General features: G+C 36.3%; 1 protein-coding gene and 1 pseudogene across 1 annotated transcript; both read left to right on the forward strand.

The window, feature by feature from the left end:
• The first annotated feature begins 5208 nt into the window (after positions 1-5208).
• On the forward strand, positions 5209-7545 carry LOC120205291 (ER membrane protein complex subunit 8/9 homolog). Its single transcript, XM_039205203.1, has 5 exons — positions 5209-5529; positions 5800-5946; positions 6029-6088; positions 7262-7428; positions 7503-7545. The coding sequence occupies exons 1-5, from the start codon at positions 5320-5322 to the stop codon at positions 7531-7533; spliced, it is 615 nt and encodes a 204-aa protein (XP_039061134.1). The 5' UTR covers positions 5209-5319; the 3' UTR covers positions 7534-7545.
• A 566-nt stretch (positions 7546-8111) lies between these two features.
• LOC120205287 lies at positions 8112-10044 on the forward strand (annotated as a pseudogene).
• The last annotated feature ends 6060 nt before the right edge of the window (positions 10045-16104 follow it).

The raw sequence follows: 16104 nt of genomic DNA on the forward strand, positions 1-16104 counted from the left end.
TTCCAAAATTATAAGTAATTATTTAACAATTACTATTGTTTGTTATTATATTGTTTGTAGATTTGGATATTTGAGGCATTTCCCGCCATGAAGACATATGCAATAAAAACTTCAAATGATATTCCCATGGCTATTTCCTGGAAGAGGAAACGTACCTTGCAATGGGAAGATTTACTACGGTATACGACAATAAATAATGTAAGTTAACATAAATACTACCATATGTTTATAAACAAGTTATTACTAGTACACGTTTAACTTTGTTTGAGTTTTTATATTGTTAGGAGGCCAACACTCCATTACAGAGGCTGACACCCACGGAAGCTGAGCTTGCCACTGATTGGTGGCAAGCTAGTAAGCGTTTTTTTGATGGCACAGATGATGAGCAACCTCCACTTCGGGAGTCATCACCTCACCCAGAGCTATCACCTCACCCAGAGCCATCACATGATCGACCCGACTATACACCTCCACAACGCCAACCATCACCTATTCTATCACATCATCGGGCCTCTTCTCCACCATCACCGCAAGATAGGCGACCAGTAAAGATGCCACGACGTTTATCTCCCTGTTCTCCACCTCCACGGGATGAGTTAGGAGAGTTACGTGATGAGGTCAATGCCTTGCGTGAGGAGGTCGGTACTTTACGCAAAGACGATGGTGCATGGCGTGTTGAGGTGTCTACTTTACGCGGTGAGGTAGCCGCTCTACGTGAGATGGTAGCATCGTTGCAGAATGAGGTTCATACTCTATGCAACGAGATAAGTTTAAGATTTTTTATATTTAACTTGATGATAAATTTACTCGTAATTTCACTTAGATTAACCATTTCACTTAGATTGCTTAATAAATTCATTCGGTTGCTGCCAATACTGCTAAACTGTTTTTGTTAGTATTTGTTTTTGGTTTTGTTTTTGTCTTTTGGTTGAAGTAATGCAATTCATTCAAGTTTCAATTTGCAGAAAAAGAATAGTTTACTTTCGCAACACGAAAATGACTATCGCAACGCGGAAATGGCTATCGCAATGCGAAATAAAAATCGCAACGCGAAATGAAAATCGCAATGCGATCAAGCAACAAATAAATATCATCGTTGAGCTTGCATATGTCAGTGAAACACCCCTGGCTCCGCTCATGTAGATAAAAATCAACTGCGGTCTTAGCCTAAAGGGTGTTATCCAGAATTGTGTCCGGTAGTTGTTTCCTCTCCACTTCAGATACCGGTATGGTACTGGCCGGTAACTCATACGAGAGCCAACTTGAATCCATCATGTCCGGCACGTCAGAGGGTTTCTCAAGAATCCTACATATGACACCATGTGAATCGGGCTCTTGAATGGTGGAAGGGACCTCTTCAACGATGACAGTGGCCTCTTGAAAGGTGGGAGGGGACTCTCGAGGAATGATAGGGGCCTCTTCAACGATAGGAGTGGACTCTTGAGGGATGACAGGCGAGTCGGGCTTCTTCTTGCGGTGTCTTCGCACTATTGGGGTATACGGAGACTTAATAGCACGTGCATGCCATCTGATGCGTGAACTCTGTCGCTCAAGAAAAACCCGATGTAAAGCATCCACCTTATCGGTCCGCTAAATAATTAAATACAAATATCAGTAAATAAACAGACATGATATTTAAACAGTGAAAACAAAGACAAATATATTTCAAACTTTCAACCAAAAGACAAAACAAAGACAAATACTAACTTCACAGTGTTAAAGAATACACAGTTTAGCAGAATTGACAGCAACCGAATAAATTTACTTCAACCAAAAGACAAAACAAAAAGACAAATACTAACTTCACAGTGTTAATAAAAAATTTAGCAGTATTGGCAGCAACCGAATAAATTTACTAAGCAATCTAAGTAAAATGGTTAATTTAAGTGAAATTACGAGTAAATTTATCATCAAGTTAAATATAGAAAATCTTAAACTTACCTCGTTGCGTAGAGTATGAACCTCATTCTGTAACGATACTACCATCTCACGTAGAGCGGCAACCTCACCACGTAAAGTAGACACCTCCACACGCCATGCACCATCGTTATCGCGTAGAGTACCGATCTCCTCACGCAAGGCATTAACCTCATCACATAACTCCCTTGACTCATCCCGTGGAGGTGGAGAACAGGGAGATAGAAGTCGTGGCATCTTTGCCGGTCGCCTATCATGAGGTGATGGTGGAGAAGAGGCTCGATGATGTGACGGGATAGGTGATGGCTCTCGTTGTAGAGGTGTATAGTCGGGTCGATCAGGTGATGGCTCTGGGTGAGGTGATGGCTCTCGAAGTGGAGGAAGTGGAGGCTGCTCATCATTCGTGCCATCAAGAAAACGCTGACTAGCTTGCCACCAATCAGTGGCAAGCTCAGCCTCCGTGGGTGTCAGTCTCATTAATGGAATGTTGGCCTCCTAAAAATATAAAAACTCAAACAAAGTTAAACGTCTACTATTAATAACTTGTTTATATATGATAGTATTTGTGTTAACTTACATTATTTATTGTCGCATATGGCATTAAATCTTCCCAATCCAACAGACGTTTCCTCTTCCAGGAAATAGCCCTGGGAATATCATTTGAAGTTTTTATTGCATATGCCTTCATGGCGGGAAAGGCCTCGAATATCCAAATCTACAAACAATATAATAACAAACATTAGTAATTGTTAAATAATTAATTATAATTTTGAAAACATTATATAGAAATTCTTACCTTAAAGGCCCAAACAAAGCCTGACAAAGTGTATTTCAACCCATCGCCCCGCAAACTTTTACGGTCATCAAAGGCAGACGACAACTTAGTCCAGGTAGCTTTCCATATATACGAACCCCACGGAAACAGATTCCATGCATTTAGGTCCTCTATCAATAATATTAGCTCCTGAGGAATAGGTTGTCTGGCCTCTCTACCTAAAAAGCCGGCATACAAAAGTAGTAGAAGGCATACTCAGACAACATCGACGTCATTCATCCGAGTCAAACCATATTTCTTATTAAACAATTTCTTCATGTCGTCGACGTGTAAGTTCGGCTTCTCTATTGACTCATCAGGAAAAACCCTGGATAACCATGATGGACGGGTACTGTGACGAGTGTACCGGCCTACATCATCGTGTCCGAATCGTAGACCAGTGATTAAGCAGAACTCCTTCCGCCCAAAACAAGTATACGCCGGTGGAAAATGAAACCATATCTCTTCCTCACCACGTTGTATACTGTCGGGTAGATCGCTAGTCATGGTCTGAAGCCACAAATGGGTCAAATTAGCATCTCCACCCGGATGCTGTACTCTCAGCCATGGCCCGAAGCAGGTTTCCTCAAACAATTTTCTTTGTGCAGGTGAAAGCTTCGAAGCAATTGTAGTGGCTAGGCTAACTTTATTCCTTAATGTCAATGAAGCCGAAAAAATTTTCTACAAAAACAATAAACATACCAAGTTAGATATACCAAAAACTACACTGTGAAGATATACCAAAAACAATAAACATAAATAGTAGTTTATTCTTGAAACTAAAATTTGCAACACTGTTTTGTCTTTTGGTTGAAATGAAAATCGCAACGAGATAATGAGAATCGCAACGCGAAATGACTATCGCAACGAGAGAATCGCAACGCGAAATGAAAATCGCAACGAGAGAATCGCAACGCGAAATGAAAATCGCAATGCGATTTTAATTTCGCGTTGCGATAGTTATTTCCGCGTTGCGATTTTCATTCTCGAAACTATTCTTCTTCTGCATTACTTCAACCAAAAGATAAAACAAAGACAAATACTAATTTCACAAGCTAAACAGTTTAGCAGTATTGGCAGCAACCGAATGAATTTAATAAGAAATCTAAGTGAAATGGTTAATCTATTATTGAAATTACCAGTAAACTTATCATCAATCTCAATATGAAAAACCTAAAATAATGCAAAAATTTCAAAATAAAAATAAAAAAAACTAACCCTCGGAGGTTGATTTTCCATTTCTGAATGATTGTGAGGGATTTCTGACTGTGAATGGTTGTGAGGGATTTCGCCGGCGATGGGGACGGAAATCTTCGGAGATGGGGACGGATTTCGCCGTAGAGAGTGAGAGATGGAGATGGGACTGAGTGTTGTGATTTTAGGTTTGAGGTTATGAGTTGCGATTACTGTGGACGGTTCAGTTTCCGATTTATTAAGAAAAAATTCGTGTTTGGAATTTGAAAAAAAATACGCGTTAATATGAATGGCGTTATGTAAATCGCATTGCGATAGTAAGATTCACATTGCGATTTACGTATTCGCATTGCGATTTTCCTAATTCGCATTGCGATTTACTTAATCGCGTTGCGATTTACGTATTCGCATTGCGAATTATGAAAATCGCAACGCGAATACGTAAATCGCAATGCGAATTAGGAAAATTGCATTGCGATAGTCAGTATCGCATTGCGATTTTCCAAATTCGCATTGCGATTTACTTATTCGTATTGCGAATTGGGAAAATCGCAACGCGAAATTGGAAAATCGCATTGCGATAGTCATAATCTCGTTGCGAATCTGGAAACTGATTTACGATAATGGAGATCGCGTTGCGAATTAGCGATCGCATTGCGATTTTGTTGGTCATTTTGGCAAATCCGGAAAAAGTTGGTTAAAATCGTATATTGTATAGGATTTTTTGTCACTGAGGTTATTTTCTCTACTATTAATAATAAGCACAATTGAACATCATTAATTTAATTTATAAAAATTTAAAAATTTAAAAAATTAAATATATAATTATAAATTAATTAAAATTTTAAAAGTACATTATTTAAAATAAAATATTAATTATATTATTTTTAAAGATAAATTATAAATTTTCTTATTGTTAAAAAATATTATAAAAATAATAAAATTAATATTTTATTTTAAATAATTTACTTTTAAAATTTAATTAATTATATACGTTGAGTAATTTGAAATTTTTATAAATTAAATTTATGGTAATCAGAATTGTACTCGTCGAGTGTGACAGACTCATCCATATAGATAGATATAAATTTTTCAATGAAGATTTTTATAATGCTCGACGAGTACTGATGAACACCACTAACGATTAATACCGTCGAACGCTGTCAATTTAGTGTATATATATATATAATTAAATCAACTTACGTAATGTAAAATTATTTCTAGTATGAGATATATCTATGTATATATATTTACGAAATTACACTGCCGAGTTAACTCGTTGGCTTTAAGCTCCTCCCTCACACTCGTTACCGTCTTCGTCTCATCTTCTTATTCAATTGCCGGCAGTCAAATAAACTCGGGTACTCAGTGAACTTATTATTCAATCACACAAAATGGTGGCCGAGTTGAAGTACGAGATCTCACAGAACGCTTACATCAAGTTGGTTCTACATGCTCTGAAGCACAAAACCACAGCGGTCAACGGCGTCTTACTCGGCCGAGTCAACCCGCAAAATGAAAGCGTCGTTGAGATCATCGACTCAGTCCCTCTATTCCACTATAATCTTGCTTTGTTGCCTCCTCTCGAGATCGCCCTCATCATGGTATCAGTATTCTCTCTTTTGTTAGGGTTAAATAGATTTATATATTTCTCTTATTCATTTAATAAATTCTCCCTTGGAACGATTAGTTTGAAAAATCAGAGGATTATGGTGGTTTAATTATTGGGTTTTGATCGCAGATTCAATTATGTTGTTATAAACTATTGTTCTTTTGGTAAAGTATTTTTTCCCTTAAAAAAATACCCTTTTGGACTATTTCCTTTTCAATTTGAAACTCATTTAGAAGTGTTCTGATGGGTTGATTTTGAACAGATTGAGGAACATTATGGATCCAAGGGCTTAGGAATTGTGGGCTATTTTCATGCAAATGAGAGGTTTGGTGATGCAGAGCTAGGCATTGTGGCGAAGAATATAGGTGATCATATTTGTCGGTACTTTCCCCAAGCTGCTGTTTTCTTGGTATGTATTTTATTCTTCTGCTGTTTTCAATGTGTGTTATTATATGCTTGCTTTGGTGCTTATGGCATTTCCTTTATTGTAGTTGGATAACAAAAAGCTTGCAGCTTTGCCCAAGGGGAAAGACCAAAGTCCTGTACTGCAGGTGTGTTGTGATGTTTTAAGCTTTAATTAAATGTTGCTTTCTTGTTTTTGATTGATTTGAGGGAAGTGATGGGAAAAGATTCCACCTATGTTACTCAGAATCAGGTATGAGGAGTTGGATATGGGTATATTTCCGACACAATATGGTCAGTCTTGTTTGAATTTTCCATAAATTTGGAGGGTCCTTGGTGGCTCATATTTTTCACTGCATGGGAGATATACCATTTATCTGTGGTAATGAGTTAGAAAATTAGCACAATTGCAGTAGGGAGCAAAGTTTAAGGCGGAAAAACCACTAAATAAAGGTCAATAGAATTGCTGGCATTAGTTCTGTCTGAGAACTTACTGGCATAGGAGTTAAATTCAGAAGCATCTAGCTGTGCCGTAAGGTTTCTGTTGCTTTGTATATGCATATAAGTTTTTTTCCCCTTTTGGGTTGCTTCCCATGATTGGAGCTGTTGAATTCATATTCTGAGTACATGGATAACCTTGGGGTTTTGTATATTTGGTTTGTGTATTGATCTGTGTAGTAGACATATAGGTGTACCGACAGTATAGTCTCAAACACAATTGCCATTCCCGATTCCAAGGTATAATTCTACATCTCTCTTTTATCAGAATCGGGATACTTGATAGGATCAAGGGCCCATTGCCTTTTTCAATCAGTTCATGGATTCATTTGTGAATCATCCAAATGCCCCCTACCCCTCTCTCTCCCCATCCTTAGTTTCTTGCTTTTGATGCTTCAAACTTCAATTAGTCTTTTATGATGCTACATGCCAAGCATAACAATATCAGTACTATTAGTAAAAAAGGTTCTCGAAGTATTGCTGTTGCCCATTAATGTGAAACTGTTTTATTTTGCATCGAAATTTGTATTGCCCATCAGTTATTGTGCATTGGTTACGGCGAATGTCCTCCAATAGCTATTTTAAGTCCAAATTAGATCTTTTGAAATTTACTTTCAGTTCAACTCATATTGTGCATTAGTTACAGCATATGGCCTCCGATAGCCACTGTTTTAAGTCCAATTAGATGATTTGAAATTTATTTCAACTCTCTGGTCGTTTTGAGGTATTTTCCTTCAAAAGTTTTGGATCCGTGATGTATTCATGGTCCTATAACCTATACAATGCCTTTGACTGATGGGAATATTCTCCTTGTCATGCACAAGCTTTATATAAGGGATGCATCCAAGAATTGGAAACTGGCTGGACCAGATGGAGGCAGCCGATTGGTAATTAAGGAACCAGCGGCTAATGTTGTTTTGTCGGATTACATTTCATCTGAAAAATGGCAGGATGTTGTGGATTTTGATGACCACCTCGACGACATTAAGATGTAATTCCTACATTCTTGTCTCCTCTTATATTCTAATAGAGCACGATTTTACATATTAATCCTTCTGATTGCAGGGACTGGCTTAATCCGGAACTCTTCAAATAAGATCCTTCGATTGGCAACTCGAAGTAGACAATGAATTATATAAACCATTGGAGATTTTGTTCAGATTGTTAACCAGGTATCAGTTATAAAATTCATGAAGATACGGTCGTCATTTCTTAAGTAACACACGACTGTTTTAAGGTCATTGGCAACAAACTTGTTAGTGGAATGCAGGGCCATTCTGGTTTTAGTTTACTGCAATTCCGTTGTCTTTGTTAAGTTTTTTTTTTCAATAACCTAGCGATTGGATTAATGGATTATGAACGCATTGTCCATTTCATTTGGCTTAAAAACACCATTTTCATGGCTTAAAAAATCTTACTTATGCTAGAAAAAAATCCTTGAAATTATATTTATATCTCTTAGTTGGGTGGGTCAAGTTGGTCTTGGATCAGGTCAATATGGGTTGGAGTTATTTTATTTATTTATTTTTTGATTAATACGAGATATATACAATGTAATATTTGTTCAAAGATGACTCTTAATCATTTGACATTAAAGCTCATACCCTTAATATTATTGGTGTTCGAACCCAATACCTCAAAGAATAAATAGCTCGGTTTGTGCCCTTGGCTAAACTTTTAACCAATCATTCTAAAACAACGAACTTCAGTGGCTAAATGTAAACAATCTTTGTCTTCAAGCCAATTGAAGTTGAACGAAAGAAATGCAAATCACCATGTCTTCTTCACTTAACTCTCTTCCTTCACCAGCTCAAACCCTTGTCTTCAACTTCAATTCCCCATTAGAGCTGAAACAGGCTCATGCCCGTCTCATTAAAACCAACTCTCCTCTCTCTTTCATCACTCCCTCTCGAATCGCTTCCGTTTGTGCTTTATCTCTCGACGATATCTCTTACGCCCATCGGCTTCTCACCCATTTCCCTCAACCCCAAATCGTCGTTTGGAACTCTTGCGTGAAAACTTTAGCTGAAAGTGGTTCCCCTTTGGATGCCATCCTTTTGTTTCGTCGTTTACGTGAACTCGATGTTGTTCCCGACAGTTTCACCTGCGCTTTCGTTCTCAAAGCTTGCACCGCATTGTTGGATGATAAAAATGGTAAGATCATTCATCGGGTTATCGAGAAATTTGGGTTTCATTGGAACTTGGTTTTGCGAAATATGATTTTGAGTTTCTATGGATTGTGCGGAGAAATGAATACTGCTCGGTTGGTGTTCGATAAAATGCCCCAACGAGATGTTGTCAGTTGGAATGTTATGATTACCCAACTGGTGAAAAACGGAGATTTCGAGGGTGATTACGGGTTATTTCCTGTATGCCTGAGAAAAATGTGAGGTCGTGGACAATGATGATTTCTGCTTGTGTATACAGCGGGAAGCCCAGGGAAGGGGTTGAATTGTTTACGGAAATGGAGAAGATCGGAGTGTAGGCTAATGAGGTCACTGTAGTGGCTATTCTTTCAGCTTGTGCTGATTTGGGTGCACTTGAGTTGAGAAAGATAGTCCATGAATACTCCAAAAGAAGTGGAATTGGAAGTAATGTTAGAGTTTCTAATACTTTGATTAACATGTATGTGAAATGTGGTTGCTTGGAGGAAGCTAGGAGGGTTTTTGAGGAGATGGAGGAACGAACAATCATGTCATGGTCAACTATGATACAAGGGCTCGCAATCCATGGAAAAGCTCAGGAAGCTAAGGGTTTTTCTCAATGATGATTGAGATGGGGATGATGCCTACCTTTATCGGACTCTTGAATGCATGTAGTCATATGGGGTTGGTTGCTGAAGGTAGTCAGTTCTTTTCCGGCATGACTAGAGGCTACGGCATTATACCCGAGATTGAGCATTATGGTTGCATGGTTGATCTTTATAGCCGAGCAGGGCTTCTTCAAGAAGCCCACGCGTTCATAATGAATATGCCTATAAAACCAAATGGAGTTGTTTGGGGATCTCTCTTTGTTGGATGCAAGATTCATAAAAACATTGAACTAGGTGAGGAAGCTACTAGACATCTTGCTCGACTAGATCCTCTTAATGATGGATACTACATTGTTTTATATAATATCTATGCTGAAGCTGAAAGATGGGAAGATGCAGTAAGAGTAAGGAAGCTAATGAAAAACCGTGGCGTGAAGAAGACACCTGGGTGTAGTTCGATCTTGGTTGATGGAGTCATTCATGAATTTGTTGCCGGAGATGATTCACAGTCTCAAGCTATTGAAATATTTGAAATGTGGGAGAAACTAGTGGATTACATGAAGCTAAGAGGATATAAACCAGACACATCGGTTGTTCTATTGGACGTAGAAGAGAAAGAGAAGGAGAAGTTTCTATATCGCCATAGCGAAAAGTTAGCACTCTGTTTTGGACTGTTAAACACGCCTCCTGGATCGGTGATTAGGATAATGAAGAACCTCCGTGTTTGTGAAGACTGTCATGCAGCTTTCAAATTGATCTCATCAATTGTCAGTAGGGAAATTGTTGTTCGTGACCGGAATCGTTTCCATTGTTTCAAAGATGGTGCTTGCTCTTGCCAGGATTACTGGTAAGCAATTCAAATTGATATATGTATAAAAGAATTTCGGTAGTTTAATATATGTAAAACATGATGCTTTGGATATAATGATATGTATCTTCAATCTTTGATAAGCAAAGACATAACAATCTGTTTCTTCCTTTTTGTAATTTATAACAAATTTCGTGTTTTTCTTATTACCAACAAGATCAAGGACTTGATTAAAGAATTGGGCACCCTTTAGCTTATTATCTCTGGAGATGTAAGGCAATGTGCTAGAGGACAATGGTTATTGGTTTGAGTGTTAACTGAACTTTGATCGAGTCAAACTCGAGTAGTTGGCGGTTAGTCTCATCTAATTTATAGCCCTACTTGTGCCTTTTATAAACATAGCAATTAAACATGTTTCCAGCAACACTTGAGCAAATAAAGTGCACAGCTTTAGCTGGTATATGAGTATTTCCCTTGGTTTTCGTGACACGTTGAGAACTTGTATCTCTTGAAAAAGCAGACCGAAAGATCTCATGAACTTGTATCTCCTTCACCACCATAGCTAAAGCTTCTTCTGTGCATCATCATAGACTTCCTCAATATTAGCTTTTTCTGCAGACTAAAAACTGTTGCCGGATTCATAATTCATCACTTGTCATGTCACCGAAGTTGGAATTTTCACTGGATTCACCAGCATTATCCAGAAAGCTCTCTGCTAATCCCACATATAGATTTAACACAACGAAATCCCAAAGTTGCTAAATGAAAGTCATTGAAGGAGCAATATTTGATCTGATAATCAAAGTTGAAGAAAAAAAAAAAATCAACACAGGAGCTGTTACCAATCTGAACTCCAATGGCTCCATACGTCCATTCCACAAGTTCTGAGTTATGAATTCATTGAAATCCATTGATAAATCATGAGGAAAATGGGCAAGGGGGTAAGTGCACTACAAACTAATTACAAGAACCTAAATCATATATTAATAATTTGAAGGCAACTTACCTCTAGATTGCCAAGTATCTGCTCCCACTACACCTGTTCGGGTCTATCTTCAAAGTTAATGAAGAGTTCACACTCTGATACTCAACTTACTTGTTGAAATTTCGTTTCCTGGGAAACAACACATCAATTTTTTTGGACCATGAACATATTTCCCAGTCCATTTCTCTGCTACGGATCCAATTTTGAGTATGGCATTTTCCGCGATGCTATCAATTGAATCTTGCTTCAAGCTCAAGCAATTAGAAAATATCATGAAAAAGTCATCATTGTAATCAAAAGAACAGGGTTCATAAAGATGTTGATTTTGATCTGTGAATGATACTTTTTGTAATGACGTGCAGCCATGTGCATTCAAGTACCGTAGATACGGCGGAAGCTCTGAGAGTAATTCGAGACTCTTGCAATAATCAACTTTCAAATACCCAAGGCTCGCACATCAACTGTTGAAATCTCGGTCGAACCAGGGAGGTCAACATTGCAGTGTAGCTTTTGAATACTTGAGCCCCTCATATCCAAGTACTGAAGATTAATTAAAGAGTAGGAAGACAGGGACACTTGCTGAATTTGGGTCTCAGATAAGTATAACTCTTTTAAGCATAACTTGGAACTGGGAACTTCTTCTATACCAGTTTCTTCTAAACACTGCAAAGTGCAATGATTTGGGATCTCGGGAAACTTCTTGAGTTCATGACATCCCTGAAGCTCAAGTCTTTTAAGAGATGACAAATGATTGAGGCAAGGAAGTTCAACCAAACTTTCACACCCCTGCAGCAAAGGATTTCAAGGTGGATGGCTCCCAACAGATTAGGAATCTTTCTTAAATTCTTGCAATGAGAAAGGTCAATTTCCCTTAAATCTTTCATAATAAAATGTTTATATTTGATCATAGATCAAATGATGTCTAATACATCAATTATACATCTTTTCTCATTATAGAACACTTGGATGAAGAGAGTATGAAAGAATATACCTGACGATCATCTTCGTTCCAAAGTTGTTCTATGTCGCCGTATGGTAATTTCAACATAAGAAGATTCTTTGGGTAATACTCCCAATGGAGAAACCTTATCTCATAAGGAAGAGATAAGATACCAACCTGATCTGCATGTATCTTCTTGTACTTCCCAACACTAAATGGAGGAAAATAGAAGTTGATATGCCTAAGATTATGCACGACCCTCCCAACCCATTTTATTACATTCGCAAACTTCAAGATTTGAATCCTTAATCTTTGCTTAAGAATAGACCAACTGGTTCTCGGTGGGATTCAAAATTTTATTGAGAGGATTCATTGAAACCTTCAAAGCTACGTGGACTAGACTTGATTTTAAGAAAGATGGTCAGGACTTTAATGGAAAAATTTAAAGTTAGGGTCAATCATAATATTAAAACAAATTAATAACCCAATTGAATATTCAAATTGATAGTTTTGACCATCAATTTTGGCGTAAAAACAATTATTCTAAAATTTATATAATTATATAATTAAATTTGAATTATAGATTATTGTCAAACAATAATTTTCTACCAATAATTATTAAATAATAATTCAGATTCAATTGGGGTAATGAAAAAAATAGAAAATTGTATGGTTTCAATATTTCTTATTTAAATGAATAATTGTTTAACAATAATTTATAATTTAAATTTAATTATATAAATTTTAGAATAATTGTTTTTAGGCCAAAATTGATGGTCAAAACTAGTCCTATCAGTTTTAATTTCAATTTGAACCAAATGATTTTACAGTTCTCGATTCGAATTAATCAATTAATATATCAAAAATTGGTGGTTATAAAAAATAATCTAAGAAATTCAATAACTTTTATTATTTTTAATATAAATTTATTTAATAAAAATAAATAGAACAATAAGTAATTAACTAAATTTAAATTTTTATTTTAAAATAGTCAATGAATAGACATTTATTTATCTTTTAAAATATATATTTTCATTTTCAATGATAAATTTTTCATGGAATATTATTTAAAATATATAATTACGATGATTATAAGGAGATTTCTGTTTAAAATAGTTTTTAATCATTAATAACGTCTATACACTCTGCAGATATAAATTATTCAAAAGCAAATCGAAACATTTAGAGAAAATAATATTCTCTTTAATCACTTAGGCTTATTGATAGATTCATATTATATTATAATTTTGGGTAAAATACACAAATAATCCTTTGATTATAGGATATTACTTTATTAAGTCTCTCAGCTATTAAAAATTACAAAATAGTCCTTTGACTATAGAATATTACTTTTTTAAGTCCATCGACTATTAGAAGTTAAAAAATGATCACCCAACTATTAATTATGTTCCAAACTTATCATTTTCTGTTAAAAAGTTGACGATTATTTAAGCAGATCGTTAACACGATGACTAATACGACATTTGACCGAAAATATACTGAATTACAAATTAAAGTTCATATACTGGATCACAAATTTGACCGAAAATATGTCATCGGCTGTGTTAAAAAAACACCGTACGTCAATAAAGATTCAATCTTTATTTGTTTTCTCTGCAGAAGACTTTTCTGGTATTTTTAAGAGAAAATAACCTCAGTGACAAAAAATGCCTTATAATATACGATTTTAACCAACTTTTTTTGGATTTGCCAAAATGACCAACTAAATTGCAATGCGATTGATAATTCGCAACGCGATCTCCGGTATCGCAAATCAGTTTCCAGATTCGCAACGCGATTCTGACTATCGCATTGCGATTTCCCAAATTCGCATTGCGATTTTCCTAATTCGCAATGCGAATACGTAAATCGCAACGCGGAATTTGGAAAATCGCAATGCGATTACGTAAATCTCAATGCGATTTACGTAAATCGCAATGCGAATCTGTAAATCGCAACGAGATTCTGACTATCGCAATACTGAATTTCAAATTCGCAACTCGATTTCTGAATTCGCAACAGGTTTTAATTTCACAACACAAATGTTTTGGGTATATAACTACGCAGCAGCAGCAACTCATAACCTAAATCCCTAAATCGCAACTCATTCCATCTCCATCTATCACTCTCTCCGGCGACATCCGTTCCTATATCCAACGACATCCTTCCCCATCCGGCAACAGGTTTTAGTTTCGCAGCTCGTTTGTTTAGTAAATTAATTTACAATAATGAAATCATCTAATGTTGATCATGTTTGGATAGATTTGTGTTTTGGAGGGTCATGGGAGAATATTCATGGTGTTTTACAATATATGTCTTTACCCGTGAATCTTCAACTAAAATTGTCATTAAAAAAGTTAACTTATGAAACTCTAATGTTACGTGTTGCAAATAAATTGAATTTATAGCCCCTAAGTGGATTTAGGCTATCTTATCAGAGAAATGGTAAAGTTTATTTGTTAACCGACAATGAAGATGTTGAACGATTCATTGCTTACATTAGTGTTTCAAGTGATGATGTTACATTGTATGTTGTTGAAACTAGAAGTAGTGAAGTTGGGTCAGTAGCGGGTAGTAATTAACGAAGTTTTTCAACCCCAGTTTATGGTGCTCAAAATTTAATGGTTTCACCACAATTTCATCACCAAGCAAATATTGTTTCACCACATTTTCAATACCAAACACAATCTCAAAACCCACAACATTTCCCTAATCCAAATCCCAATCAACTTTCAGCACCAAATTCCGATTTTCGTATTGACCAGTTAGACGATGATGAGCCAACAGAAAAAATTATGAGTACTAGTCAGTATTCGAAATTTGATCTTGGTCAATACCCGGACTTTGATCTTGGTCAATACTCGGATTTTGATGATTTTTCAGAAGAAGAAACAGACCTGCGTGTAATGATTTTAATATTGGTCAATACCCGAATTTTGATGATGAAACAACCGTTGCCGAGGAAGATGTTGTTGATGATAATGAGGAGGAAGTTACGACTGTAAATGAACATGTTGAACATCCATTCTATAATTCATATAACACTGAAGAAGAAAAAGAAGAAGAAGAAATCCCCAAAGAAAAGTCTCTGAAGAAAATGCCACGGGAGTATAACTGGAATATGTCATAATTACTTCAGATACCAGAAGAGGAGTTGGTAAAGATAGCAGTTGATTGTTACAAAAAAATTATTCGTATAAAGAAAGATGATTATTTTGATACAAAGGAAGACTTGAAGATAGCTTTGTATACGAAATGTGTGGAAGATGGCTATCAACTAAAAGTTAACAAATCAAGCAAAGATCGTTTCGAAACAAGGTGTATGATTGACAAAAACTGTATGTGGCGTATGATTGCAAAGAGGATAAAAGATTGCGAAATGTTTTAAGTTAGGACTTTTATTGATAAACATACATGTTCAAGAACCAAAGTTTTTCCTCACCATAGACAGTCAAACAAAAAGGTGTTGGGTGGTTTTCTGGCTGAGTTAATGTTTTTGAATGGTAGGGTATATCGGGGACATGAAATTATGACTGACATGAATGCTCGATTCAAGATTAGTATCTCATATTCTCAAGCTTAGAGAGCCAAATGTTTTGCCTGGAATTGTTGAGGGGGTCGCCAGAAGCATCGTTTGCCCAACTGCGGCTTATTGTCACAATTTAAAGCTGAAAAATCCTAGGTCAGTAACTCATATCAAAACAGATAGAGATGGACGCTTTGAGTTGCTGTTTATCGCCATTGGTGCTGCGGTTAGTAAATCAATATAATTTTGTTGACTCATTTTTGTTAGTTACATGCATTTCACATTTAAATGATTATATTTCTTGTGTATATGATTTTGTAGATTCGTTCGTTTATTAACTGCATGCGCCCAGTTATTATAGTTGATGGAGCACATTTAAAAGGTCGATACCTTGGAGTAAACTTATTAGCAGTAGCCATGGATGCTAACAATGGGATACTACCAATAGCTTACGGGGTTGGCAAATCTGAAACCTCTGATTCATGGATATGGTTTATGGGCATCTTAGGGATTGCATAGGTCCTATTAGCAATCTGACAATCATATCCGATAGGGCAAATCAATTGACAACGTGTTAGAAGGTGTTTCCCAGATGCTTTTCATGGACTTTGTGGTGTTCATTTGTATAGAAATCTAAAATCAAGGTCTGCTGGTAT

The sequence above is a fragment of the Hibiscus syriacus genome, unplaced genomic scaffold (assembly GCF_006381635.1).
Source record: "Hibiscus syriacus cultivar Baekdansim isolate YM2019G1 unplaced genomic scaffold, ASM638163v2 tig00012370_pilon, whole genome shotgun sequence".
NCBI lineage: Eukaryota > Viridiplantae > Streptophyta > Magnoliopsida > Malvales > Malvaceae > Hibiscus > Hibiscus syriacus.